The sequence below is a fragment of the Paroedura picta genome, chromosome 15 (assembly GCF_049243985.1).
Source record: "Paroedura picta isolate Pp20150507F chromosome 15, Ppicta_v3.0, whole genome shotgun sequence".
Lineage (NCBI taxonomy): Eukaryota > Metazoa > Chordata > Lepidosauria > Squamata > Gekkonidae > Paroedura > Paroedura picta.
In genome coordinates, this window is record NC_135383.1 from 7,376,045 (window position 1) to 7,403,119 (window position 27,075).

Genomic DNA, 27,075 nt, shown 5'->3' on the forward strand with positions numbered 1-27,075 from the left:
TAGACAAAAATGAAGTTCCATGAATGGTCCCTTATAAGGAATCAACGTCATGCACTTTGAAAATGTTATATTCAAATCTAAATCAGGTTTGGCTCTGTGGCTTGACAAACATGGCAGTTAATTCAGTCTATTTCGAATATCTCTTTCAATTAGTCGCAGGAGAGCCACAGAGACGCCGTGCCCATTCGGACGGACTCTAACCTTGCACAGGAGTGACGCCACAGTAAGCTTGCTTTATTTTTGCACATGGATGTTTGCAGAGTTCGCGTTTCTGGTAATATAGTTGTCCCTCTGATTACCACACCTACCTGGAGGTTGGGAACGTTACCAGTGCGATAGAAACCTTAGACTGCGTTTCTCAAGGCTAGCAGCTTACAGTCCTTTCTAATGAGGACTAGAAACGTAGATTCTGAAAAGCTGAGGTTGTCAGGGATGGTGTCACAGACGTTTGAACCACAGGTGTCGGCTAGCCAAAGGGAAATTGCAAGGGCCATGAGTTCAGCTCCTGTGCACTGGCTGAACGGGAAGCTCCTCTGGACCGGTTCATGTCCTCTTCACTTCAGGAAGGGCACACAGCATTTCAAAGAGCAGATTAGCTCCCAGAAGAGCCGTGTTGCCTGTAAGCAGAGAAAGAGAGAGAGGACCCTTTGGAGCAGGCCCTTTGAAACGTCGACCATTCGGACAGGGCCCAGATCTCTGCTGGCAGCTCGTTCCACCAGCCTGGAGAAAGGGCTGGAAAAGCTCTGGCTCTGGTTCAGGCCTAGCGCGTTTCTTTGGGGCCAAGGGACCACTGACAGATTGGAGTGTTCTTCAAGGGACATGCTTGGAGAGGCATTCTTGCTCAGCATGTGGCCCCAATTACCCTTGGGGCTAGCCCCAAGATTGTGGGAAGGGGTCTACGGAGGCCATGGCCTGACCTTGAGCACGGGACATGCCCACCCTGGCAGCAGGTGACATACCGTGGCCTGTCCACTCACCAGAAAGGTCGTACATGGGAGCCACTTCAACAAGGTCGCAACCGACGATATTAAGCCCTTGGCAGCCCCGAATGATCTCCAGCGCCTATTTTGAAAGCGACAGAAGGGGAGTTATCAAAGCGGGAAGGGACAGGCCCAGGTTAGAGCCAACAAGGCAGCCTCAACAACATCTGGAGATCAAAGGAGGCAGGGCCCGCCACAAAATGGCTACCACAGTATATTCAGTTATACAGTGTAGATCAGGGGCAGTCAAATTGCGGCCCTCCAGATGTCCGTGGACTACAATTCCCACGAGCCTCTGCCAGCGTTAGCTGGCAGGGGCTCGTGGGAATTGTAGTCCACGGACATCTGGAGGGCCACAGTTTGACTACCCCTGGTGTAGATCCTTGTGTTGTGGTGGCAGCTACTGCCAAAGCAACATTTCAAAAAACAAACATGCGGCTGATTAAAGCTCTGGCGGGTGCCAGAAGGGCCCTTGTGGACCTTGATCCCTTTCTAATAAATCTGCAGCGGCGATTTCGCTTTTACCTGGGCAGGCGTAAGACCCGCAATTTCTGGTGTCCCAGTGCCCGGAGCATAGGCAGGGTCAATTCCGTCAATATCGAAGCTGATATAGACCGGCCCGTCTCCCATCTGCTTCCTCACTTCGGCCATCAACGGGACCAGCGACTTCATCCAGCAGTCTTCCACTAAGACCACTCGGAAGCCCTGCAGGAAATGAGCTAGTTTCGTGAGTCTTCCTCAGCTCCCTCGTAAGTTACGCGCGGCCACACAAAGTCAAATTGAGCACACGGTCTCTTAGGCAGCAAAAAACCCCAGAGTTTCTTTGATTATCCCATCTGGAAGATGGCAACTTTAGACACAGAGCAGACCCTGAGAAGAAAGCTGGGTCTAGACAGGACTATATAGAGGTGGGGGTAGACCGACCTTTAAGTGTCCATACCTGCATCGGCCTATGCTAGAGGTGTACGGAGCAGTTGTCAAAATAACTAGTGTGCAACTCCTGGGTCCCTGAACACACACTAGAAATGCAGTATAGGGTGAGGATAATTACGTGGCTATGGGGGTTACCTGATCCCAGCAATACCGATAAGGGTCGCGCGTGTTGGAAGAGCCTCGGATCCCAATCTGAGCGACCCGTTTGCAGTCCAAGAGCCCTTCGTCCACACAGCGTCGGAACGGCGTACCATGGTAGATCTTCTCCCCCAGCGCTTGGTCTGCTGTGTCCGTGTGGGCATCCACATGCACCAGCCCCACGGGGCCATGCCTAAGAGACAGCGGGAGAGATGCCAGGGCAGAGTGTGGAAGGGACCCTTGACCATCAAGTCTCCTTTTCCCCCTTAAATAATTTGGGGGTGGGTGGGCAGATGTAATAATGTGCAGTGGGATAACATCGAGTCACTGTCCACACACAGACTGTTGGTTCAACAGCTGTCATTCTCCAACGTCTTGTTGCAACCGGGAAGTGTGTCTATTCTGCACGGCCGGAGATGCGAGAAGCACCCAGGTGGCAGGGTTGGCCCTCTGCTGCTCTGGGAAGCCAGTGGTGTTGCCACCCCCAGCGTGGGAAAGGCTAGGAAATGACAGAGTGGCACTTGGAGAGGGCCAATCACGCGGCCTAACCTACCTCGCAGGATTGTTGTGAGCTTAAAGTAGGGGAAAGGAGACCTGTATATGCCACTCTGACCAACATAAAAGATGGATGGATGGGTGGGTGGGTGGGTGGATGGATGGATGGATGGATGGATGGAGCTTTTTGAGCTATGGGCATCCTCCTCTTGGACCCAAGGGGGACTGATTGAGCCTCAGGACCCTTTTCTCTTTAAGTGCAGTGCCAGGCGTCTGGAGCTCACCCCTACAACAAAGCGGCCGTCCCTCATTGCAACTCACTTCTTTGCAACGGCCTGCAGGATGGGGTACGTTATCGTGTGGTCTCCGCCTGCAGGCGAAAAACAACAGATGTTCAATGGTGACACCGGACTTCCTTGGAGGTCTCCCATCCGGATACTAGCCCTGCTTCGTTTCCGAGATCTGACAAGACTCGGCTAAAAAGTTTACAGTTCCTCTCTGTGTCACAGCAGTCCCCAGTTCCCAAAGACAGAGAGGCACTCGTGCTGCATGTCTGTATTTTATTACATTTGTATCCCGCCCTTACTGCTGTCTGATCGGCTTTCAGCCTTGTCCTTACCCATCGTGAGGGGGATGCAGCCGCCCGCCACGATCGCCTGGAAGGCTTCTCGGATCTGCCTGCAGCTGTCCTTCAGGTCGTAAAGGTTGACGTTCACGTCCCCGATATCGGCGACCTTAAGAGAATGAAACGGGGACGCTCCAGTGCTTGGGTTGAACGGCCTCACTAACACTGATTCGGCTCTAATATGGCGTGGGCCAAACCTGGAAGCAAAGCGATCAGCATGCCTGTGAGACCCGTCTCTTGGCTCTGGGACAGATATCTTTTGCATACTTTGTGTGCAAAAGATCCCAGGTTCATTTCCTGCCATCTCCAGTTAAGGAGGACAAGGTAGAAGAAGGAGTTGGTTTATATACCCCTCTCTACCAGAAAGAGTCTCAAAGCAGCTTACAATCACCTTTCCCTTCCTCTCCCCACCACAGACACCCTGTGAGATAGACGGAGCTGAGAGAGCTCTGAAAGAAACTGCTCTGTGAGAACAGCACTATCAGGACTGTGACGAGCCCAAGGTCACCCAGCTGGCTGCATGTGGAGAAGCGGGGAATCAAACCCGGCTGGCCAGATTAGAAACCGCCACCCTTCAGCAGAACACCCAGTGCTCTGACCCTGAAGAGCCACAGCCAGCCTGAGTAGCCAAAACTGACCCTAGTGTCTTTCATTATAAGGCCACCTCGTATGTTCTGTGCCCTTTTTGCCCAGTACAGCCCACACGCACACCCATGCTTACCTGGCCCCAGGACGGTTGGAGGTGCCTGTGTCCAGGGGAACCCCCACAAAAGCGGCATCAAGACCCTCCGCCGTGGTCCGGATGGGCAGCTTGAAGAGGGAACATATCCCCACCGGCCTAGCCACCAACTCCGAGCTGGGAGGTAGGTTGAAGCCAGAGAAGGAGCGCTGTGGGGCAAACCGCTCAGAGAAGATGCTTCTCAAGCGGGATCCGGGAAGGGAGCCAGGCCGAACTGAGCCAGCCTCAGTCCTAACTTCTCGGCTACTTTGGCCGCAGGGAGATTTGAAGTTGGCTGCCGGGAACGTTCCGGAGAGTCCCCGAGCACCAAGAAAGGAGTTCTTCTTGCAAACCAGCATCTGAAACTGGACTTTGCGCCCCAACAAGCGGAGGGACGCCATTCTGCAGGCCGGGAGCGTGGGTTGCAGTTGGGTAGCGAAGCAGCGACCGCTGGACAGTTCTAAAGGCCTGGCTGTCCCTCTCAGGAGCGGAATGATGCCTGGATCACCAGCTCTTGGTTTTTGTTCGTCTCCTTTTTGGGAAGTTCAAAGGGCAACGCTGTTGTACACAAAAGAACGTCTGTGCTTAGGAGCCCAGCTGCGAAGCACCGTTCGTTTATCTTGGCTTGCTCCCCTTCGTGACTCCTCTGTATTCCCCCCACCCTCAGGAAATGCTGCAGTCAAAAAATCTTGTTCAGATGGGTCTGATCCAGGTTCACAACTGCCTGTCTGGAACTGCAGCCGTTTGCACATGGACATTCTGGCACAGCAGCATGGGAACGGCCGGGGCCTTACAGGCTGCTAGCTGTGTGTCGGGGTGTCCATGAAGATGCACCAAGAAATCCATTCTCCCTTCCTCTTCTTCTGCCTCTTTCCAGTCTACCCAGTTGTTTGGTTCCCCCCACAAAACCCAACTAATAAAGGTAGCCAGATCTAGGTGGGGAAATGCCTGGGGACTTTGGGGGTGGAGTCAGGAGTGGATGGGATGTGGGGCGGGGAGGAACCTTGGTATTGTATAATTCTATGAGATTCTCTGGTATCTGTCCTCTGCCCCCAGTGCTGAAGTGGGCGTGTGTGCGTTTCTTCGATGCGCATGTGTTCAGCAACTGGTAACATCTGCACAGACTTTTTTAGAGGGAGGCAAAAGGATCCGTGTGAAACACATCAGCTTTGATTACACCAAGACCTGGTTTCTTTATACCCCGCTTGTCACTGCCCCAAGGAGTCCCAAAGTGGCTTACAAGCACCCTTTCCTCCTTCTCCCCACACTGTGAGGGGGATGGGGCTGAGAGAGCTCTGAGAGAACTGGTCTACAAGAACACCTCTGACAAGGCAGTGACTGGCCCAAGATCACTCAGTATGCGGAGGCGAGGGGAATCAAATCCGGCTTGCCAGATTGGAGGCCGCCACTCTTAACAATGACGCCATGCTGGCTCCTAAACGCAGGAAAGGAACTACCCTCATTCAACTCCTGTGCTTCAGTCATAAACGAGCACAGAAATTAGAGCTCCTGACATAAACAACTACAGAAAGTTCTAGAACTTTCTAGAACCCGACTTTCTGAAGATACGACAGAATATAAATTTCAAGATCAACCCCTCAAAATAAAACTTCCTGACAGGAGGTCACTGAATTTCTCAGTCCTTTCTTGGATGCTCCAACTAGAAACACGGCAGCCCCCTCCCCATCTACCGAGGATGGCTGTCTATGGTTAAGCAGAAAGAGATTCAGTCCCGGGGTGTGCCTCACAAGCTGCCCTCTTCCAGAGCACGACCGTTCTGCTCTCCAAACAGAACAGAGTCCTCCAACCCTCTCAAGCACAAGAGAATGAGATGTTTTATTGAGCCAAGAGACCGAAATAATTAACTTCCCCAACAATCGGCAATCAAATACCGCACGGGTCACAGGCTACGAGGTCAGAATCACTCCCTGCTGGCTAACAATTAAAAACTCTAGAGCTATTAATTTATAGAACATCAACACCTCAGGATCTACGGAGGATGAAGAATGATTCTTTTAGCCGGCCAAGGGGCTAAAGCTTAGTGGAATATCATCCACCAAATGCTGGGTCTCCTGTTTCTTTTTGACTCTTCTCTTGTATCCCCTCCTGAAGACAAATATCTGGTCATGCTGTCACTTGAACTGGGATGGATCCCAAAGGCTAAAGTGTCTCCATGGGGGTACATGACCTGGCACGTACCTCTTTTGGCGCCTGGTGATGTGCTGCCCAAACCCTGTAGCTGCTCCAGAGACCCTGCTTGTGCCCCAGTCCACCCAGTTGGCTGACACCCTGCCACCCTTCAGGGATGGGATGGTGGCGAGGACAGGGAGCCCTTGCCCTCCTTCAGGCCCCCAGCCCTGGCATGCAAGGAGGCATTTCATCCTCCTTCACCCGTCTCCCATGTGGCTGACCTTCCCTCCTGCTGCCACCTCTTTTTTCTTTTCAGGGTGCAGTCCAGCTGACTGGGAAGGGCCCTGGTTCAAGGATGAGGTCGGAAGGAACCTTCCTGGCCAGTGCTTCACATGCAGCCCCTACCGGTGAGCAAGTTAGCTGCTAAGGATCCCTTTGAAGCCAGTGGATCCGCTATTTCAGACTGCTCTTGGGAAAGTGAGATTCTTTCTAAGGGGACTAAGTGGCATGCAGGGCATGAATCCAACCTACCTGGGATTCAGCACAAATTCAGAGACAAATCCTAGGGGGGAAAGGGGGAAACATTGGTTTGTAAATGTGTCCACGTGATCTGATGAAATCCAGATGGCTAAGAGATTTTTTTGTTGTTGTTCACGGACACAAATGAATCTATAGAATCAACCACAACTGCAGAGGTGTCTCCTTTACCCCAGCACACAGAAACTCTAAGCTGCAGCTTTGTTTTGAAAAGGACGTACACTGTGAAGTCCTCGTTTAAAAGTAGCACTATGAGCCCAATCACCCAGTCCAACGCAGCAGGCATAGCGAGGATTTCTGTGGGTGGGCCTAATGGTGCCTCTTGGAAGCGGCTTCTCACCTAAGCTACACCTAAACTACCGAAAGAAAGGGAGCCTTGGCCAGGTACATGCTTTTAGTGAAACAGCAAGAAACTACACTGAAGTCTCGAGGTGGAAGGAGACCGGAGATCATCCTGCCAGCGTGTTTTTCCAGGAGCGGAGCAAAGCCACTGCTTCCCAGAGATCTTCGTACTCCAGGTTTGCCAAGAAGCACCTCTTTAGCCTGGTCTCGACCCGGTTTCCGTCTCCGAGTCCGTCCATCAATAAGGTGGCGGCTGACTGGTGAAGAAGCCAGCCAATCATCTTATCAGGACGCAAGTCCTTGAGGCTGAGCAGGCCTTCACCCCACAGGCTCAGGTGGAGCACGTTGGCCGCGACTCTGGCTGAGAGCCTCTGGAAGAGAAGAAATGGGAGAGAAATGGCTCTAAGTGAAATTGCCTGGGGGGCAGGAGGAAGGGGTTAGGATGCAGGGCCACAGAGTCAAATTCCTCGCTTGGCCATCGAGCTGCCTAGGTGATCTTGGGCCAATCATTCTCTCTCAGCCCAGGTCAAGGAATGGCAGGGTTAGCTCTTTGCTTTGGGAGAGTAAGCAAACGGGCACTGGGAGGCACAGTGGCTTCGGATCACGGCTCCCTCCAGCCTGTTATGCTCCCTGATGACCAGACTGCTTTTTGTAAGCAACTTTCTGCTGGGTTGACAAGCCTCTAGCTGAGAAGGGGGAGCCCTGGCAGCCCTTGGGGAAGCATCCTCACCTTCTTCGGATCTCGGCAAAGCAGCGCCCTGACCAGCTTCCTCACTTCCAGGGGCGCGGTCTCGGGCAAGGTGGGCAGCTCCTCCTCCCGGTAGCTCCTGCTTTCGAGCGACGATCCCCCGCTGCCGTAGAACGGGTTACGCGCCCCGAGGATCTCGTACGCAATCGCACCAACTGCCCAGGCGTCTGTTTTGGTGTAATCGATCACGACACCTGGACCAGGGGAAGCGGCGAGCACCTGTACAGGAAACGGCCAGAAGGGGGAGAAATGTACAAATGAGACTCAGCACAGCAAGCGAAACTCCTGAGGTCATCCCGGCTCTGGCTGCCTGCTGCCCAGTTCACTCCAGAAGTATACAAAATACAGTGTACAAAAAAGTGGGGGCTCTTATTCAGAATGTCTCCCTTGGATTAACAAATAACAAACGTTCTATTAAGCTATCAATAATAACCCCCAGTCATGAGTTCACACACGGTACAAAAAAACCCTCTGGAAAATATTTTCTTTGTAGTATTCTTTCCTGGTGGAGATTTTCACAGAGTCACAAATGCTGGCTACTGGCACAAACGTTCCAAAAGAGAAGAGTCCTCTTATAAGCAAATGGAGACCGACAGCGTTCCTGGGTAGGTTTACCGTTTCACAAATCTTCTTCCAGGGTCAGTTAGGACTCATAAATACATCTTGTCATTTTAATAACAATCCGGTGGACCCTACAGCCTTGCATAAGAATGTCTTACAGCATGCTGTCTAGGCTGTTATTTGTTAAGACAGGGTATATGTTCCTAAAAAGAGTCTCCACTATTTGGACACAGTATTTTGTACACTTCTGGATTACCCCCCTCCTACTACTGTGTGCCTTGCTTGTTGATCTCACGGCATGCTGCCGTGAGCAGAGGAGTCCGGGACCTCTCTGGATCACAAGGGGCTTGAAGCTTTACATGGAGACGATGGGCTACACTACCAAAGGCCCTGTCCACAAAGGACCATGGAACCAGAAAACAAGCCTCCCCACTTCCCCACTGCCAATGCCCCCCCCCCAAGCTGCCCCTATTTGCCAGCCTTTATTTATTTAACCCCACATTTCTCCCTGCTAGTAACATCACATTCCCCTCCCCTGTATTATCCTCACAACAACCCTGGCAGGTAGTTTAGGCCAAGAGAGGGAATGTAATGAAGATGTCTCAAACACAGTGCTGGAACTGGCCCATCCAGGGCTCTTATCTGGCCTGTGAGCAACTGCAGGGGAGAGGAAACACTGGACTACAGTGTGCAGAGATGCCGGATACTCAAGAACAGCCTTGGAGAGAGTTAGGATTTACCTCTGGTGCCATGAGGCAGCCGTTGCCGCCACGATCCACGTACCAGCTGGTAAAAGGCAGCTTCAGCCCAATTTTTTCGTCAGCCAAACAACAGCCAAAATCTGTGATCACCAGCCATGGGCATCCGGCTGCAAACAAAGGGAAGAGAACGGAGTTGGTTTCCAGGCAGGCAGAAATGGGATTTCCTGACTTATGATGGGCTCTGGCCCCTGGGCAACAGGTTTCCTGGGCAGGTCTCACTGAGATGCTTGGGGGTACTGCAACAGCACGGAAAGAGCTTACTGGGGGTTGGGGAGGAGTCCTTCCCAAGTTGCTGCACCCCAAAGGTTTGCTGACCAACAATACAACCTGTTTGAGGGAGGGGGAACAGCAGAGTATGTTATCAGGAATAGGCAAGCTTTTGAACTACACAGAATTCTTGAGAAGAAAACAGGGTACACCCCATGTCCTCAAGCATACAGTGTGCATGCACACCAAAATGTAAACCTTGACTAAAACTTGGTTGGTCTTAAAGATGCCACTGGACTCAAAGGTTAGTTGAGTTTCGTTTGCCTAATAAGAACAGAGATGTAGATTTTTGGAGATTTCAACCGAAACGCAGACTACAGTGCTGGCCAATGACTAGGTCAAACGTTCCTCTCAGTTCCTTACTTGGCCTTCACAGACACGGCTGCCCTGTGGCTCATTCACATTTCCCTTTTTCCCCCTTTAGAAGCTTTTGACCTGAACCAGAAACTCGCTTGGGGAGGGGAAGGCAGGGTGGCCTTTGCAAGAGGAGTATGGAGGAAATGGCCAAAAGGCAAAGGGTTGAAAGGAGAGCTCTGCAGGTAGTTTGCGTCACATCTGTCTGCAGGGGGGGGAGCTGCCCAGATGGGGGCTGGCAAAAGAGAATGCGAAGAATCATTTCAGGGAGGGAGAATCTGGGACACACCAGGGTCAAATTCGACTAGGATGTTGTCCGACTTCAAATCCCTGTGAGCCACTCCTTGTCGAACGAGGTGGTCCACCCCTTCGAGCAGTTGCAGGATCATCATGGTGCCCAGGTGGGTGTCGGGAGCCTTCTCCCGGAGATACTGGCGCAGAGTGCATGGATAGCTGGAGAGAAAAAGCAGGAAGGAAGCTCACTGTAGGCAAAATGGAAACCCTGGACTGGCTGAACTGGAAGACATCTGTCTCTCCCCTCTTCATGCTGATCCTGAAATGCCCTGGAAATAATGTCACAGGTTTAAAATAAAAGATTTCCGTGTGTGGAAAGAATGGGCTGTCTGTTCACAAACAGTAGTATCATGTGAAAATTGGGTGAGAGATCCTCGTTGTGGAAGCAGCCCTGTTCTGTTCGTTTTCTTCAGAATTTGCACAGTGCTGATGGGGCAAATCTAGTTTCACTCACAAATCAACATTGCCTCCCCTGCAACGCAGCTATGCACAGCCCTTACTGGCTAGCTCCTGTGTCGTGGCCAACACCACCTCCCTCCTTCTTCAGAAAAGTCTGGCGTTTAAAAGGATTTTTGGAAAAATGAAGTGAAGAATAAATGCTAGAGCGGATAAACACGCAACGTCCTTGTGGAAAACACCCAGACTGCCGGAAACACAGGACTGTGTGACTGTGGTGCTTATATGTGTGTCATTATGAGAATGAAGGCAGGGCAGAAATAGAACTGCACCACTGCTACAGCAGCCTAATACATTCTAGAGCCCGCTCATAGCCATGTTGAACCCTCTTGTTGACTTACTTTTTCATCACCAGGAAGAGTGTGCGGCTGTGTCCGATTCCAGAGGGATACAAAGAGGCAGGCAGAACATCTGGGTAGTCTACCATTGCACCTGGGAGCAGTGGGACATGAGACGTGAATGCTCGGAGCACCTGGACGATGTTTGGGTGAGGTTTCAGCCGCTTCTTCCCAATGCCAAGTTTCCTGTTTCGAGACAACTCATTTATTGCTGCGACTATATTTTGTTAAATTTGCAATATGCTTTGGCTGTCTTTAACATGCACGTTCTCTTAAAAAAAAAACCCTATAAGACAGGCTCCCAGCGTCTCTGGTTTCAAGAAGGGAAATAGAGGCAGGGATTTTGACGGCCCAACTAGATGAGATGCTGCTACTTTGAAAAATAGGCAGAAAGGAAGAAGTGGAGGTGATCATTCCCCTCCCCATTGGCTTGATGTCAGTCATCTACCCAGAACGGCAGGGGAAACAAACTCAGAGAACTGTTTGCATTCTGAAAATGAATACTTATGATTCTGTTGCTGTGAATACCTACTTGTAATTTAATAGAGAAACACTGTTTTTCGTCATTAATCACCTTCGCTCTCACGTCATTCTGGGCGTTTGGCCAACAAGCCAGCACACCTCATTCTTAGCTGTGCCATGGTCTTGGCCTCTGACACAATATTCTTCGGCATGGACACAAATCCATTCATGCCACAGCACAAAAAGCATGTGAGCTGCACATGAGCCAGAGGTTTCGGGCCACGCTCCCAGGAAGCAGAAAGGCCTCTTCGTTTAGCAGCAAACTCTATTTTAATCACTATGGCAACTTGTTAGAATGAACTCATGTTCTGATGCAGAGTCCTATTGTTAAAAATGGAGGACTTTCAGAAAGTTTAAATTGCTGTTTTTATTGGTGACTCCCTCTGCCTTGTGCAATTTCGTAACACAAAGTTAGGAAGCTGCCCAAGATTTGCAACTATAGGGCAGAGGCATAAAGACTTTCTCTCGTACCCTTTGGCACTGGAGTGGGATGGAGGGAACTTTAACTGTATCAAGAGGGGGCCCATGTACCTGCCCCCCCCCCCGCAACTGACTCTTTCAGCTTCTTGCAAATTATCCTCGGGGGTTCACAGGAATCTTTTTCGAAAGAAAATAGTTAATTGAGGGCAGCCATTGGGACATCCTCAATGAAGAGACGTTTCCTCTTCAACATCTTGTGGCATAAGTTTCCTTCTGTTCGGTAAAACCTACCTGGGGCAGGCGACAACTCCAAATTCTCCAGACAAAGCAGAACCCCGGGCGGGAACAAGCTCCTGTGACATGGTGTGGAGGATGGCTTCACTTGAGGAACCAGCCTAGGCAAGCAGGGCCAGAAGAGAAGAAGTGCTTTTTTTGTGTGTGGAAGGGTTGTCAGATTCCTCTGCTAAATCCTTTTCACCATACTTGAGCTGAGCCCCTGCTCCAAACCTCCTCCTGCAAGCACCCTTCTTTACATTGATGCTTGCATGAATTTTTAATTGCTGTAAGCAGCTTTGGGAGGTAGGTTAAGCTAAGAGAGAAGGACTGGCCCAGAATCCTCCAATGAACTGCCAGGGCGCTGTGGAGATTTGATCATGGGCCTAACCATTCCACCCCATCAAGCTGCTTTTTTGCATTTCCTTCTCCTCAGATCATCCCAAACCAGGCAAAAAAAAACACGACGCCCTGGCAGCAAAACTGTTTTAGATAGGCCTCAAATAATGCACAATTGGACAACATTTTCATTCTAGTCTTTCAACTTTTTCTAACCTTTAAAAAAAAAAAAGCAGTTTTCTGATATCAGCCTTCCACTAAGAGATTTTCCTAAGTAGCAAACCCACGACCGGGTTCTCACCGAAATGTTCCACATCATCTTGATAGCCAGTGGGAAGCCGGCTCTCCAGTAACGGGCTTGCCGAGCATCCGCCGCCTTGGTCTCGGAACCACCGTCATGGCCGCCATCTTCAGAGTTTGGCTCGCCACTCGCTTTGCAGAAGGCCGATGAAGGAATTGTCGCTTCGTACACTGCCGCACTGCAGCCTTTGCCGATCGGCTGGCCGATGGAGTACTCTTCCAGTTTGAAGCCTCGCTGGCGGAACAAGCCCAGGGGGTCTTTCTGAGTCTTTTTCCTCTGTGTAAATATTGTCTGGGGGAGAAATGAAACCACAGCACTTGATGCAGGTCACAACATTATCCATGCATTTTGGGTTTCTCTCTCTGTGTGTGAATGCTCTGCCGGTGAAAAAGCTGATCCCCAAGAGGAAGGGTGGTTGGTCCCACTGCAATTTTCCTTACCATATCCTATAGGCAGGATGCTTCTAGACTTTCCAGAGGCCCCTTGCTAGGCATGGCCACTGTGGGGGGAAACAGGATGTTGAACCAGACAAATTGCCTGATCTAGCAGAGTGGTCAGCTGGAGGCTTCCTGAGTCACCAAGAGGAAAGAGTTGGGCTTTGGGGGTGGTATGCTGTGAAGTTGGGGGAAATCAATTATTTGGGCTTTAAAACCCCACTGTGATGTTGTGTTACTCAGTTCTTAAAAAAATGATGTTAAGTGAAAAGTAAAACATGTTTTATTCTCTTTGAATTTTTGAAGATTAATTCCGCAGAACCCACAATCTGCGGTTGCATTACCTCAGATGTTATTTTAAAAAAATAAATACATGAGCGGATGGCAGTCAACAGCTGTTAACCAAAAGAATGAAATGGAGCCTCCATACTTGGAGGCAGTCTACCTTTGCAGTCTACCACGTAAATGCTACCGATAAGCAGCCAAACTAGGGTTGTTGACGTCAGACCTTGCTCATGGGATTCCCTTGAGTGGCCCCTATGTGAAGATGAATTTATTTTGAAAACGGGAGAGTAGCTACATTGGATGGCCTGAGAGGATTTTCATATTTCTGCCCCTCCTCTGTAGAAAAGACACTCCATTTAATATTGGGGGGGATAGCTTTATAGCCCCACCAAATAGGGGTGGAGATAAAGATACCAGCCTCCAGGTGGGACCTGGGGATCCCCTGGTTTTACCACTCCTCTCCAGGTGACAGAAGTCCGTTCCCCTGGAGAAAAGGGTAGCTTTGTCGGGTGGACTCCATAGCAGCATACTCCATTGAGGTCCCTTCCCACCCCAAATCCCATCCCACTGTGTAATATTTATTTATTCATCCATCCAATTGACATGCCTCCCATCCCCGAGTGCTCAGGGCGGCCTATGTCAATTTCCATTTGCAATAACTTAAGGCCAAATGCAAACATTTAAAACCGATAATTTACATTAGCATGTCTTTTTTTTCGTCCAAAGGAAACTTTAAGCCCACCAGAGTCTGCAGAGAAGCACATGCACACCAAAGCTTGCTTGGGCAGGGCCAGGGGCCTCCAATTTTGCCCTGCGGCTTCAGACCCCCCTCGATCCATCATGACACCCTGCCTTTGGCCCCTGAATTGGACACCCACTTCAGCCTCCAGGCCGTTCCCAACCCAGAGTTGGCAACCGCCGCGGGTTCCCGACCCCCCCCCCCGCTCGGCCTTGGCAGGCCGCAGCCTCCCCCGTCGCCATGGCGACGCGGCCTAGCTCGCCCTCCCGCACCTGGATGTCCTTGCAGGCCTCGTCCGCCTGCCTCCGCTGCGCCAGCGCCGGCTCCAGCAGCGCCAGCCCGAGGCTGAAGGCCAGGCCCAGGCGGCGGCGGGGGTAAGGGCCGGCCGAGACGCGGGCGGCCAGCTGGCGGAAGGGCACCCGGCGGAGGCCCAGCCGGTCCGCGGCCGCCCGTAAGAAGCCCGCCCGGCCTGGCAGCAGCGGCGCGGGCTGGCGGAGGAGGACGGCCGGGAGTCGCGGCAGTGGTGGCGGCGGAGGCCCGGGAACCGGCGCCCCCCAGCCGAAGCAGCGCGACAGCAGCCCCCGGCCCAGCCGCAGCCCCTTGCCCAGCGCCTGCCGCAACGCCATCGCCCCTCGGCCGCCGCCGCTCCTGCTCGTGCCCCTGGCCCAAGGCCCGGCCTATCGTGACGCCGCCGCCGCCGCCGCCGAATGCGAACGCCCGGGCGGGCGGGGCGGAGGCTGGACCGAGAGGCCGGGGCTTGCAGAGGGCCCTTGAGCATGTGCAGAGTGCAGAGCATGTGCAGACTGCAGAGTGACCCCTTCGGGAATATCCCTGCGTGGAAGGACGGAGGGGAGGCTGGATAGGGTCCGAGACGCCAGAAGGAATGGGAAATATTTGTCGTCATCATGAATTCATTGGTTCATTTTAATTAGTTAGGTTGTTTGTTTTTATTTTTAAGAGCCTCTTGTGGCGCAGGGTGGTAAGGCAGCAGACATGCAGTCTGAAGCTGTCTGTCCATGAGGCTGGGAGTTCGATCCCAGCAGCCGGCTCAAGGTCGACTCAGTCTTCCATCCTTCCGAGGTTGGTGAAATGAGTACCCAGCTTGCTGGGGGGTAAACGGTCATGACTGGGGAAGGCACTGGCAAACCACCCCGTATTGAGTCTGCCATGAAAACGCTAGAGGGCGTCACCCCAAGGGTCAGACATGACTCGGTGCTTGCACGGGGGATACCTTTACCTTTACCTTGTTTATTTAGTTAGTTATTTAGCTAGTTGTTTTTTTAAATTTTTAAATTTTTATTTATTCATATTTATAGACCGCCCTCCCCGAAGGCTCAGAGCGGTTTACATATAACTGAAACTATACGTGAAACCATACATATAATAACATTCATAGTATTAATTGTTTAAATTTATATACCGCCCTCCCATTTTGGCTCAGCATCATACAGAAGATCAGATAAAAATACTTGCATAATTAAAAGAGGAAAAAAAACCCCACACATCAGGCCTAGAATTTTTTCTTTTGGTGAGTTATGTTTTTATTTAGAAAAACAGAAAAGAGAAAAGGATATCTTGCTTGTAGTTATAGGCTGTGGTTACTCATGAGAAGAGAAACAAAATATTCATAGAGACCCGATTCTATATAAAAATAATTTTTGAAGAATATAATAGAGATTCTTATGTTGTATATAGAAATACTACAGTATTAAGGTATGGTTTCATTATTTCACCGTTTTGATGCTTGATGTGAAGTTGCTCTTTAGTTACGTGTGTTTTATTCCATCTGCCATCCCCAAATCTCCAGGTTTTTCCCAACCCCAGAGCTGGCAACCCTAAATACAATAGAAGCAATTAACATAACAGCCAATTCAGGAACGCATCACCCAGGCCCTCCCAGTCGATTTGATTCAACAAAGAAGGGATTGAGGGGAAGAAATGTTCCCTGCATAAATCTCTGGCCCAAACGGCTGCATTTGTCCCAGGATGAATTTCTGCTGCACATTAAGCAAACAAACCAATTCTTTGCATTTCCTTTTTACTAGAATGGAACAATGGCATTAAGGCATCATTAAAAGCAAGCTCATAACTAGTAATCCTCAGTTATCCAGAAATCTGCTGCTTGTAGCATCTTGGATGGCATTTCATTGAGTCCAGCAGTGTGAGAGTGTTGTGCCTAGGACAGAGGGATGTCACGTTCCTTTCTTCCTGTGCAAGAAACAGAAACAGAGCTTGTGTTAGAGAAGCCAGATACAGAGAACGCAGCTGCCCTTCCTGCCTAGCTGGCATGCCTCCTCTGCCCCCCCATGCTCTGGAAATGCCCTGTTTAAACAGGACACCCACGGTGTAGAGGCAGTGTGACACAGTGGATAGAGCGTTGAGTCAGGACTGGAGGGTCCCTGGCTTTCAAAACCTGTGGGTCTCCAGATGTCCACGGACTACAATTCCCACGAGCCGCTGGATTTTATTTTGAAAACTGATTATGCAATCAGGGGAGGTGCGGATTGGATTGTACATTAATAGACCCTTCTATATATCTGACTGTACCTTGAGTATGGCCAATCTCATCAGGTCTTGGAAGTTAAGCAAGTTTGGCTCTGGCTAATATTTGAAAGAGAGACCTCCAGGGTTGTGATGCCAAGGCACCTCTGAGCATCTGTTGCCTTGCATACTTCTATGACAGGGTGGGCCAAATTGTGGCTCTCCAAATGTCCACTGACTACAATTCCCATAAGCCCCTGCCAGCACGGGGGTTGCTATAAGTCAGCTGAGACTTGATGGCACCTTCCACCATATCCTATTTGTAATTCCTGGTATTGATGTCAGGGGGTGGGCAGGGAGCGGGATCTTCCCCCATCCTTTCTTCCTTGCTCGCCAACACATATAGAATTTGGCCCAGTGACTACAGAAAGAATGTGAAATACGGGATTGGAGATAAATCTTGGAAGTGCTAAACAAGTTCTCTTCCCCCCCCCCTTACCCACCTCAGGGCATTTTCAGATCTTCTGGTCCAAAAGAATGAGGTAGAAGTTCTTCTAAAGTCTTCACTATATACTTCCCATCTGCCTTGGTCAAATAGAGGTCCCAGTGCTTGCCAAACTAGAAGAGAATTGCACAAGAAAACGTGTTTACTTGCAGTAGGAACGTAAGGGAAAGTTACTCCTGTGTGAATCATCAGAAGGTTTTTTTGCCAGCCTCCCGGTGGGCTTGAAGATCTCCCAGAATTACAACTGATCTTCAACTACGGGGGTCAGTTGCCTCTGTGGCATCACGAAGTGGGTGTGGAACTGCTGTTTTGGAGGACTGATTCCATGGTATTGTTATCTTGCTAAGGTCCCTCTCCTCAGCCCTCCCTCCCCAGTCTCTATTGAGTTCCCAAATCAGAACTGGCAACTCTGTTCGGCACATGAAAATATTTGCTGCCTGTTAAACTGTAACCACCTGGTAAATCAACGAAAGCTCACTGATGCAACCTTTGCTCGGCGGTGAAGAACCCACAGAGAGGTCCACTAACAGGATTCTGGGATTCTGGCTCTCCTGACGGGACCTCCTGATGGCACCTGAGGTTTGGCCTCTGTGTGACACAAGGTGTTGAACTAGATGGGCCTCTGGCCTGATCCAACATGGCCTGATCTTATATTCTTATTTCTGTAGTCTAGAGCAGGGGTAGTCAACTTGTGGTCCTCCAGATGTCCATGGACTACAATTCCTATGAGACCCTGCCAGCAAATGCTGGCAGGGATTCATGGGAATTGTAGTCCATGGACATCTGGAGGACCATAGGTTGACTACCCCTGCTCTAGAGATAATTTGTAATGTTGGTAGCTCTCTAGGTCCCGCCTATCTACAAGATGAGACTTAAGGTCCCGCTAGTCTAGCATCCTTCTTCCCACAGTAGCCAGCCCAATGTTTTGGGGACACCAGCAAGCAAGGAATCAAGGCAACAGCTGTCAAGGTATACTGTCTCTGAACATGGAGGCTCCACTGAGCTTTCCTAACCACTAATGGACCTAACGTCCTCAATGAATCTGCCTTATCTCCTTTTAAAAGCCCTCTTATGTCCGTTGCTATTACCCCACGGTGTGATATTCTGTAGATGTAAATTCTGTGAATGGCTTGTTGAAAAAAAAAATTTCTTTTGTTTACCGTGCCCTAGTATTCCTAATTTCCTTAATAAAAATTTTAAAAATAGAAAAAAGCATGCAGACCAGCTTCTTGCCATTATTACCTAGTTCTGTTTGCTAAAAATTGTGTTTTGTTTGCTTTTTAAATTGGACTTTTTAAAAGTGTTCGCGAGACAAGCATTGCAGGAAGAGTCAGGAAATAACGACAAGCACCGTTGCTTGGGTTTGGAAAAGAGAAGAAAAGGAAAAGCGTTTACCTCTCTCAGCACTTGCCTACAAGCGCCACAAGGTGTGATGTAGGCTTCTTGCATATTGCTGTCGGGAGAGAAAACCGAGTGAAAGTACAGGAGCCCATCTGCAAAAATACACTAATGCAGTTCTAAAAATCATGGAGGCATGTCTCATTCTTCGGGGAGGGGGGACAACGTCGGCATATATTCTGTATCTATAATATATATATTATACTTTATCCCTCCACTGGGTTTTAATAACCAGGAGAAAGAGCTGGAGCTAGGGCGTATAAACGGCTTGTCCTCTGGGGAAGAAGAATCCATACCCACCTCGTAATAACCATGGCTCGAAATTTTGTATATCCTTCTGATACTGCCTTCTGGATGGCCGTCCGCTCGGCGCATACGCCCAGGGGGTAGCACGCGTTTTCAACATTGCAACCTGAAGGGAGCACAGATCTTGTTCAGGCCCTGTCTCCCTTGGCCAAACCGTAGAATCCCTGCTGAGCTCTTCGAACCCCACCCTCCCGGGTACTCACCTCTCCTGGTATTTTGCCAACATGGAGGGTGGCAGCCATATTGTTTATGAATGCCTTCGGTTTGAAAGAGTTAAGGCAGGAGGGAGACAAGAGCCCAGGCAAGAGGGGAAACAAAGCAAAGCGCTCGCCCAAAGCACTCACTAGACCAAAGACCTAACAGCCTCCCTCCGAAGCAGGGATGCCAATCCCCAGGGGGGACCTGGGGATCCCCTGGAATGATTAGCTCATCTCCAGACAAAAGAGCTCAGTTCTGGAGAAAACTGACTCCCTGGCATTATTCTCCACTGAGGCCTCTCCCTGCCCCGAATCCCACCCCCTCCTGGCCCTGCCCCCAAAGTCCTCCAGGTATTTCCCAACCCAGAGCTGGCAACCCTGTTCCCAAGCCAGTTTCATCCCTTACACTGAGAAAGATGTGCTTTTAGGATCCTTTTCTATGGGAGGGTTGACTTTTCCAACAATCAGTGCTTTAAGGGGAAAACATGTTTTTATGGGGGCGGGGGGAGGGCATGAAGTGGAGAAACTGCAGATCCTCCTCCACTCTCCGTCCTTCCTAGGGCTGCCAACCTCCAGACTCCATCGGTCAATTCCCCTGGAGAAAGCAGAGCTTTGAAGGGCACACTCTGGGGCATGACCTTCTTGCTGAGGTCCATTCCCTCTCAGATTCCACCTTCCCCAGGCTTCACCCCCAAACCTCCGGGAATGTCCAAAGCCAGAATGGGTGGCCCTAGGGGAGAGGGCCGGGCCTGGAGGAGTGGGGAAGGCCACACCTTCACTTACCGGAGAAAATCTTGCCATCCCATGTCAGGAGCGCAGCCCCCACTGGGAAGTTGCTATAAGGGCAGTATGCAAACTTTTTCGCTTCTCTGCCCGCGTCCAAAAGGAGTTGAATCTGATCAGGCCGAATGCCAGCGGGATGAGTGTCCTGAGGGGAACCGTGTTGTTGCTTTTGAGCCATTCTGAGGTTCGGGAGCGTTCTCACATGGGCGCTGAGCCCTGAGCCAGGAGGGGAGGCGCATGCGCTCCGAAAGGATCGTCCTCACGGTCTTCAGCCTGTCTACGTGGCCGTTGACTCCTTCTTCTTCTTCTTCTTAATTACTGTATCCGGCCGAAAAATCATAAACACCAAGCCACCAGACACTTAAAAGGGGAGCCTAAAGTTTACCATCTGAGCTACCGCTGCCAAAAAATAAGCCACATGCCAAGTTACTTATTCATCACCTGTCAGTAATCAGGAGGATTTGGCTTCTAGACAGAGAGGAAGAGTCCTGTGTAAGCAAAGGGGGGAAAAAATCAATTCAGCTCCCAAATCCGAAAATGCAGAGCAATCCAAAAGAATGGGGGGTCTATGTAGTCAATTCTGTCAGTCCCACATCTGTAGAATCTATTAGAGTATGGACTCTCCTTAAAGGTAAAGGTAAAGGTATCCCCTGTGCATGCACTGAGTCATGTCTGACCCTTGGGGTGATGCCCTCTAGTGTTTTCATGGCAGACTCAATACGGGGTGGTTTGCCAGTGCCTTCCCCAGTCATTACCGTTTACCCCCCAGCATGCTGGGTACTCATTTTACCGACCTCGGAAGGATGGAAGGCTGAGTCAACCTTGAGCCGGCTGCTGGGATCGAACTCCCAGCCTCATGGTCAGAGCTTCAGACAGCATCTTCCTAAATCATACAGTCTTGTGATGCTCCATAATATGGCCACAGACCAGGTAACAGTATATGCAGACCTATATGTGGGACAGGCCTGGACTGCTCTCGTTTTCTCTCTGTAAACATCTTAGTTTAATTTCCCCCTAGTGAAGCATTTGATCTTCAGCCATCCAAGCTGCCCATCTACAGACAAGGTGCAAGGCCAGCTTGGGTTCCCCACCCCACCCCAAAGCCCTGCAATTGCTTTCCTGGGAATAAATTCACCAATGTCCTGGACTGCCAAGAACTCTGGCAAGCTTGTCCTTACGTGATCCGTCCGTTCCCTTGTGGGCCTCTGTCCTTCTCTGCTTTGCACAGGCGATAATATTTGTCCCTGTGGAGAGAACAGAATTTGGGTGAGCTGGGAAAATTAGCCGCTCAAACTGGATCTCTAACTCGGGGAAACAAGGTTATGATTTCGTTCTCTGTTCATGAAGTTACTCCGGCGATCTTTTCCTGATCTCCTTGAGGCAAGGATGTCAGATGCAAGAGAGCCCAGCCTCCAACTCTCTCTCACCCCGGTGCCAAAAAGGACGCTTGCAGATCCCAAACCCAGTTGAGTTCAGAGGTGACTGGGAACTTACATAAGGCCTTTTTAGAATGCTGGTCGTGGGCGGCCTTGAGAAGAATAGATCTCCAGTGTTTTGAATTGGTGGATAACAGGCCCTCCCCCCTCTCCCTTTAGCTGTAAATAAGTTTTATGGAAGATTTTAAAACATAAACCTTCACCAAAGAATAGAAGATAAATAATAAAAGAAGAAAAAAGATATTTAAAAGGCTTCACATCTTATTTATGCGAATTTATGTGTATCAAACTACTTATCAGTTACATTATGGTTATATAAAAGAAAGGAGGAACATAAACTCATGTTCCCTCCCTGCTTAATCCTCAGAAACATATACCATCAATTTATTTCCCCCTGTATCACGCAAAAAGTCGATAAGACAATTCCAATTAGCAACAAATATAGATGTTTTCCTTTGATTAAAGAAGTGAATTGGGCCATTTCTGACAATTCAATCAATTTATTATTCCCTGTATCACGCAAAAATTCTATAACACATTTCCAGTTAGCAACAAATATAGATGTTGTCCTTTGATTAAAGAAGTGAATTTGGCCATTTGTGACAATTCCATCATTTTTACCATCCATTCTTTAGTTGTGGGTAATATCAAACTTTTCAGTTTTTGCACGTATAACAATCTTGCTGCTGTAGTCATATATATAAAAAAACTTCCATGTCTTTTTTCCCAAGTGCTTTGTCCATTAATCCCAAATCAAAACTCCCTGGTTTCATTTGTAAATTAGTCGTTAAAATTTTCTGTATTAATGTATGTATTTGTGCCCAGAATGGTTTAGCCTTCTTACACGCCCACCGTAGTTGATAAAAGGTTATTTCATGTTGTTCACATTTCCAGTTCAAAGTATTTCAATACTCTCGGGTGACCAATACATCATTTTATAAAAATTCTTAAGGCTAGAGTTTAATGTACATTTAAGAATCTTTGACCGCACAGACCCTCCCCTCTCTTAAATAAACTGGGGGCACTGAACAGATTTGCAATGTCTGTATTTTTAATTGGTAAATAACAGGAACCCCCCCCCCCCCCATTAGATGCATGTTAAGCAAGGGTACTGACCTGCTATAGTTGACGTCCTACAAATATCTGCAACCATCCCGGCAGTATGTATATACTTAGCTGACATGCAGCAGGCGATGAACTCTTTTTTGTCCACTGAAAGGGCTGAACTAATGAGACCGTGGGGGGGGATGGCTTTCACAATTATCCTGGCCAGGGAGAGGGGCCTGTTATTTAAGCAAAAAGCTCAGGAGACTGAGGTGGCCCAGCCCTGTGGTGGTAGGAGGGACTGTACCATTTTAGACTGCTGGCGAAAGATTCCCGTTTTCAACCTTCTTTTGCATTCTTTTCTTTTTTTTAAACCTCCATACAAACAGAAAATTGCAGCACAGACCGGGGGGGGGGGGGGGGAGGAAAGGTCTACCATATATGATTCTCTGTTACAGGGAGGTCCTTGTTTTTTGTTTTTAAAAGGGAGCATCCCAGGATATGACCCTTTCTGCTTACAATTCAAAGCAATGCAGGCCATTCTAACATTTGCCGCTTCATTTCTCTGCAGGCTCTTCGAAGCAGACCCACTAAGACGGACTGAGGCATCAGTGCCCATTGTCCTAACCTGTTTCGAAGGAGATTTACATATGACTTCAGCATTGCATCTGCTGAGCACACAAAGCTTTCTGATGCTGAATCAGGCCATAGTGTCAGCTCCAAGGGGCAGAAGGTCTCCAGGGTCTGAGGGAGAGGCCTCTGACGTCACCTCCTGCCTGGTCCTATTAACTGGAGATGCTGGGGATTGAACCCGTGACTTCTGCATGTCCAGCAGATGCTCTGTCGCTGAGCTACCAAGCCCTATTAGTTCATCTCCAGTTATCTGTTGTCAGCGGTATATAGTAGTGTTACATAGTTGGGTGTTGTTAACTGATTCTTTGATATAGAACCGACTGTCCTTTGGCATATTGTACACTCTAGGGCTTGACAAAGAGACCATTCGAACTCAGCCTGTAAATGCTGCTTCCTCTTCTTTTTCCCCCATGGATCTTGACACCAGTTATGGGCATGAACTGGGAAAATGTGCTTCATGGCTGAACCATGAATCAGACCAGGAGGTTTGTTTGTGAACTGGTCCATGATTTTTGGTCCCGCAAACCCTGTTGAAAGGGTCCACAGTCCCTTTAAATGGGATTTGCAGAAAGCACAAAAACAGCTGAGCAGTAGGGAGCAGGCTGCTCCCCATCGCTCAGTTCTTTATTTATTTGTTATTGGATTTCTATACCGCCAACTCCTGGACCAGCCGGCTCATGGCAGTTCACAAAAAGCATAATAAAAACATGCTTTCTTGTATAGCCCCTTTAAAGTTTAAAGACGGTGACAAACAGCTGAGTGGCAGAGAGCACCCTGCCAAAGACGTGGTCTAAATCTCGAGCATACTCTAATTGCTCCATCACACTGGCTTGTGCATGGGAGTAGTTTAAGACCTGGGTCACATTCTTGCTACCCTTGGCTGAAAACAGGTTGAATCCATCCTGCAAATCATGGCATCAGCATTTGAAGAACTTGCAGAGAGAGATACCTGTTCCCTTTTATGAACTCCAGGAAGTTATGTATACAGAAGCATCAACATAGGCGAACCCATGGGGAAGGGGGGGGAGAGGACGACCGAGCATCCAAACTGAGCTTCTAAGGTTAAGGTGGAAAAAATTAAGGGTGTAGAATACCGGAGTACGGATTAACCACCAGATGGCATGTTTGAGTAACTTTTTACTTTTTATAGGAGGCCACTCTGCCATTTATAGATGCAGAGCCCACATCTGGCTGGTGACTATTTTGCATCGTCTGGTCGGCCGGAGTTGAAATGTCGGACATCTGCGACATGACTAAGCAGGGGATTCACATGCTTAGTCTCCCCATGTGATCATTCTGTATAGGGATCTACTGGTTGCACTGGTTGCATTCCTGGGATTGCAGACCATAGTGAAAAAATGCTGGGACACACAAGGGGTGTCATAGATGAGTTAAGGTGAACATACAGAAACACTGTACATTGGGGACATTGCAAATTTTTCACAAATGTTTTCATTAACATTGCTGGGGTCTTTTTAGACACCCGCTGAGCCAAAATATTTAAGCACCGCTTTAGCTGCCTTGTTGAACAAACCGTTGTTAAAGACCAACAAAGTTTTTGCGTGTGTGCAAGCACACTTCTTTATATAATGAAACAAAACTTCCTCAACCATACATACAGGTGAAAAGAGGCTGGGCTTGTGTGGGTTTGTGTGTGTTAATTGCCAGGAAGATTTAGTTTAACGAGTGTTCAGATGTATAATGAACTGGGTAACTACTGAGATGGATTGAGAGGGTTTTCAGAATCTTGTGAATGGCGGTCAATCAGCATACAAATGCAAGCATTAACAGACAGAAGTTTGAGTTCCCTAGTAGCCTGGAGGTCAACCGGTTCATCTGTGGGAGCAAACAAGAACTGAGAGGTGACTATGTGAAGCTGTAACCTCCTTCACTTACATTTGAAACAGCTTCCCTTGAATGTTACATGTCACTTGGGTTGGCTTGAGAAGAATAAGGATGTATAAATACTGCTAAGATTGGAACAGCTCATCTGGTGAGAGATTTAAATTTATCCGTTTTCCGGCTGCTTTAATCGCTCCGTGAGCAGGGCAGCAAGGATTGGGGGGAAGAGAACTTTACCCAGATGCATGAGAATGCGCATGCATGAAAAGCCAATGGAGCTTTGCGCTGTTAGGAAGCACTGGGCTGAAGAGCCAACAATAAGTCTGCCAAACTGGCAAACAGTCTCTTGAAAAACTGGTAGCGGTTGTGATCGGCTAACAGGATGTGAGCTGGACCGGAATGGGCTCCGTCATCTCTATTGCGCATGGGTAACGTTAGAAGAGCCTAATGCTGGGAGCGACTGAGGGCAAAAGAAGAAGGGGACGACAGAGAATGAGGTGGCTGGATGGAGTCACTGAAGCAGTAGGTGCAAACTTAAATGGACTCCGGGGGATGATAGAGGACAGGAAGGCCTGAAGGATCATTGTCCATGGGGTCGCGATGGGTCGGACACGACTTCGCACCTAACAACAACAACGTTAGTCATTGCTGCCCCAGAAGGTAATCCATCTTTTGGAGTCAAGGTAATTGATGGTTCTGGTGGAGACTGATGTTGAATGACCGGAAGTCACTCTGCTGGACAATTTGTACCAAGGACATCCGGCTCACACTCGGCCACTTTATTATAACCAATGTTCTCCCCTGCCTGGAGGCAGGCTCATACCCCTGGTAGTACTATTGCAAATGTTTTATGAATTTAACATGCTTTGGGTTCTCTATTTTGGATTTCCAACCAACCTCAGCCCATTCTTAGATGACACTGGGATCTCACAGCTAGTAAAATCTGGTCTCTCTTCAGATCGCATAAATCTTTTGCCTTTTACAGGTAATAAAAACTGGTGCAAGTAACTATGAAGATATAATGAGGCTCTCTCAGCCTCACCTACCTCACAGGGTGTCCGTTGTGGGGAGAGGAAAGGGAAGGTGACTGTAAGCCACTGTGAGACTCCTTTGGGTAGAGAAAAGTGGCATATAAGAACCAACTCTTCCTCTTCAGTAATCTCAGGGCTTTTTCAGCCTCACCTCCTTCACAGGGTGTCCGCTGTGGGGAGAAGAAAGGGAAGATGATTGTAAGCTGCTTTGAGACTCCTAACGGTAGAGAACAGCGGGATATAAAAACGAACTCCTTCTCCTCCTCCTTCTCAAAAATGCTACCAGGGAGCAGATCCAACACATTGGACACATTTCACTGATGGCAATTGCTACAGACAACGTAGACCTATTGTGCTATATGATACCCTAAACACACCTGAACAGGTGATCGCCATTCCAAGACTTGTCAACGATACAAAGTCAATTCAGAGGGAGGACAGGAATTTTTGCCCTTGTTCAGAATATGCATCGTAGTATTCACCATCCTCCAGGGAGTTCAAGGCAGCCCGGGCGATTCTTCCCTCTTCTGTGTTGTCCTCGCAGGTGATTCTGAGGAGAGATTAATCCAGAGTCCCTTTTAGCAAAAATATGCTTGTGCCCCGGCCTTTGCCGTTCATGCCAAAAGCCCTTTACGGATCAAGAGTGGCTTCTTTTGGCCTGAGAGGCAGGGAACAAAAGTGCCCTTCATTCTTGAGCCAGGCTTGGATTCCTGCCACAACACTACTCAACAAGCCAGCACGGATAACGCTCCCTGTGCGTGGCTGGATGTTCAGACAGAAAAGATGAGCTGACCCCATGCCAGAAATCTGAGAGACTGCAGGTGCGTTTGGGTTACCCAGCAGGGAAGCTGACAATGGATTCGGCAGGCATCTATCCCCATCTCTTGGGCCTGGCTGGCTGGCTGGGGAATGGGGGCTCTTCAGACAAGCCCCCGTCTTGGAGACTAGCCCAGAGGGGTGCACATTTGTCCCCCGCCTTGTTGCCTTTCCGTATTCATGGGTGTTTTTTTTTTCTCAACAGTTTCTGTTTTCTACTTGCCACTGTCGGTTGTGCAGGTTTTAAAGAAGATTGTGTACATATTTTATGAGATTTGTTATTTTGATTTCACGATTTCAGAAGGATACTTTTGAGTCTGGAGCAGCCAAAGGATCAAAGGGGATCTGAGGAAGGGGTCCCCTTAGAAGATGCTACAAGAGCCTTATTTGTCCAGAAATATGCGTTTTGTTGTTTATTTGCTTGGAGTCAGGGTGGCTGCTATTTTAGATGCACTTTGTACAACACGTGAAAGTACAAAAGGTGTAGATTACGGGAGAGCTGGACTATTATTGAAAATAGTGTCACAAATAAGTATGTTGCATAAGAAACGGGGGGGGGGGGATTGAATTCCAAATTTGAATCCCATAACATCAAAGCAGGTCAGATCAGTAA

At 49.1% G+C, this 27,075-nt stretch overlaps 3 protein-coding genes across 7 annotated transcripts; all 3 read right to left on the reverse strand.

The window, feature by feature from the left end:
* Window positions 1-52: 52 nt before the first annotated feature.
* Window positions 53-5,570, reverse strand: AGMAT (agmatinase (putative)). Its single transcript, XM_077312060.1, has 7 exons — window positions 3,893-5,570; window positions 3,166-3,368; window positions 2,868-2,916; window positions 2,049-2,244; window positions 1,506-1,685; window positions 978-1,062; window positions 53-617 (listed from the first exon to the last, which is right to left on the reverse strand). Exons 1-7 carry the CDS (start codon window positions 4,288-4,290, stop codon window positions 544-546), a joined length of 1,185 nt encoding a protein of 394 aa, XP_077168175.1. The 5' UTR covers window positions 4,291-5,570; the 3' UTR covers window positions 53-543.
* A 131-nt stretch (window positions 5,571-5,701) lies between these two features.
* On the reverse strand, window positions 5,702-14,734 carry PINK1 (PTEN induced kinase 1). Its single transcript, XM_077312058.1, has 8 exons — window positions 14,263-14,734; window positions 12,533-12,823; window positions 11,911-12,014; window positions 10,681-10,863; window positions 9,879-10,042; window positions 8,948-9,075; window positions 7,629-7,865; window positions 5,702-7,269 (listed from the first exon to the last, which is right to left on the reverse strand). The coding sequence occupies exons 1-8, from the start codon at window positions 14,614-14,616 to the stop codon at window positions 7,006-7,008; spliced, it is 1,725 nt and encodes a 574-aa protein (XP_077168173.1). The 5' UTR covers window positions 14,617-14,734; the 3' UTR covers window positions 5,702-7,005.
* Window positions 14,735-15,506: 772 nt separating this feature from the next.
* On the reverse strand, window positions 15,507-22,752 carry CDA (cytidine deaminase). 5 transcript variants are annotated; one of them, XM_077312067.1, is made up of 7 exons: window positions 22,660-22,752; window positions 20,839-20,904; window positions 19,661-20,148; window positions 18,675-18,786; window positions 18,372-18,429; window positions 16,975-17,089; window positions 15,507-16,198 (listed from the first exon to the last, which is right to left on the reverse strand). In XM_077312067.1, the coding sequence occupies exons 3-6, from the start codon at window positions 19,836-19,838 to the stop codon at window positions 16,976-16,978; spliced, it is 462 nt and encodes a 153-aa protein (XP_077168182.1). In that variant the 5' UTR covers window positions 19,839-20,148; window positions 20,839-20,904; window positions 22,660-22,752; the 3' UTR covers window positions 15,507-16,198; window position 16,975. The 5 variants fall into 5 exon arrangements, with proteins under 5 accessions (XP_077168182.1, XP_077168184.1, XP_077168185.1 ...); XM_077312069.1 differs by having other exon boundaries at window positions 20,796-20,904; XM_077312070.1 differs by lacking the exon at window positions 22,660-22,752 and adding an exon at window positions 22,213-22,369 and having other exon boundaries at window positions 15,507-16,194.
* Window positions 22,753-27,075: the final 4,323 nt, after the last annotated feature.

Bases quoted from the DNA above. Each gene is read 5' to 3' on its own strand.
- AGMAT (XM_077312060.1), bottom strand. From the start codon at position 4,290: ATGGCGTCCCTCCGCTTGTTGGGGCGCAAAGTCCAGTTTCAGATGCTG. The intron at 3,369-3,892 runs GTAAGCATGGGT...CTTTGCTTCCAG, and splicing joins TCCAACCGTCCTGGGGCCAG to GTTTGGCCCACGCCATATTA. The intron at 1,063-1,505 runs GTAAAAGCGAAA...CTTTCAAAATAG, and splicing joins CGGGTCTTACGCCTGCCCAG to GCGCTGGAGATCATTCGGGG.
- CDA (XM_077312067.1), bottom strand. From the start codon at position 19,838: ATGGCTCAAAAGCAACAACACGGTTCCCCTCAGGACACTCATCCCGCT. The intron at 18,430-18,674 runs GTGGGTATGGAT...CTCTCCCGACAG, and splicing joins CGAGCCATGGTTATTACGAG to CAATATGCAAGAAGCCTACA. The intron at 17,090-18,371 runs GTAAACGCTTTT...ATTCTCTTCTAG, and splicing joins GTAGGCAAGTGCTGAGAGAG to TTTGGCAAGCACTGGGACCT.
- PINK1 (XM_077312058.1), bottom strand. From the start codon at position 14,616: ATGGCGTTGCGGCAGGCGCTGGGCAAGGGGCTGCGGCTGGGCCGGGGG. The intron at 12,015-12,532 runs GTGAGAACCCGG...CTGCTTGCCTAG, and splicing joins AGATGATGTGGAACATTTCG to GCTGGTTCCTCAAGTGAAGC. The intron at 7,866-8,947 runs GTAAATCCTAAC...TTTCCTGTACAG, and splicing joins GCTGCCTCATGGCACCAGAG to GTGCTCGCCGCTTCCCCTGG.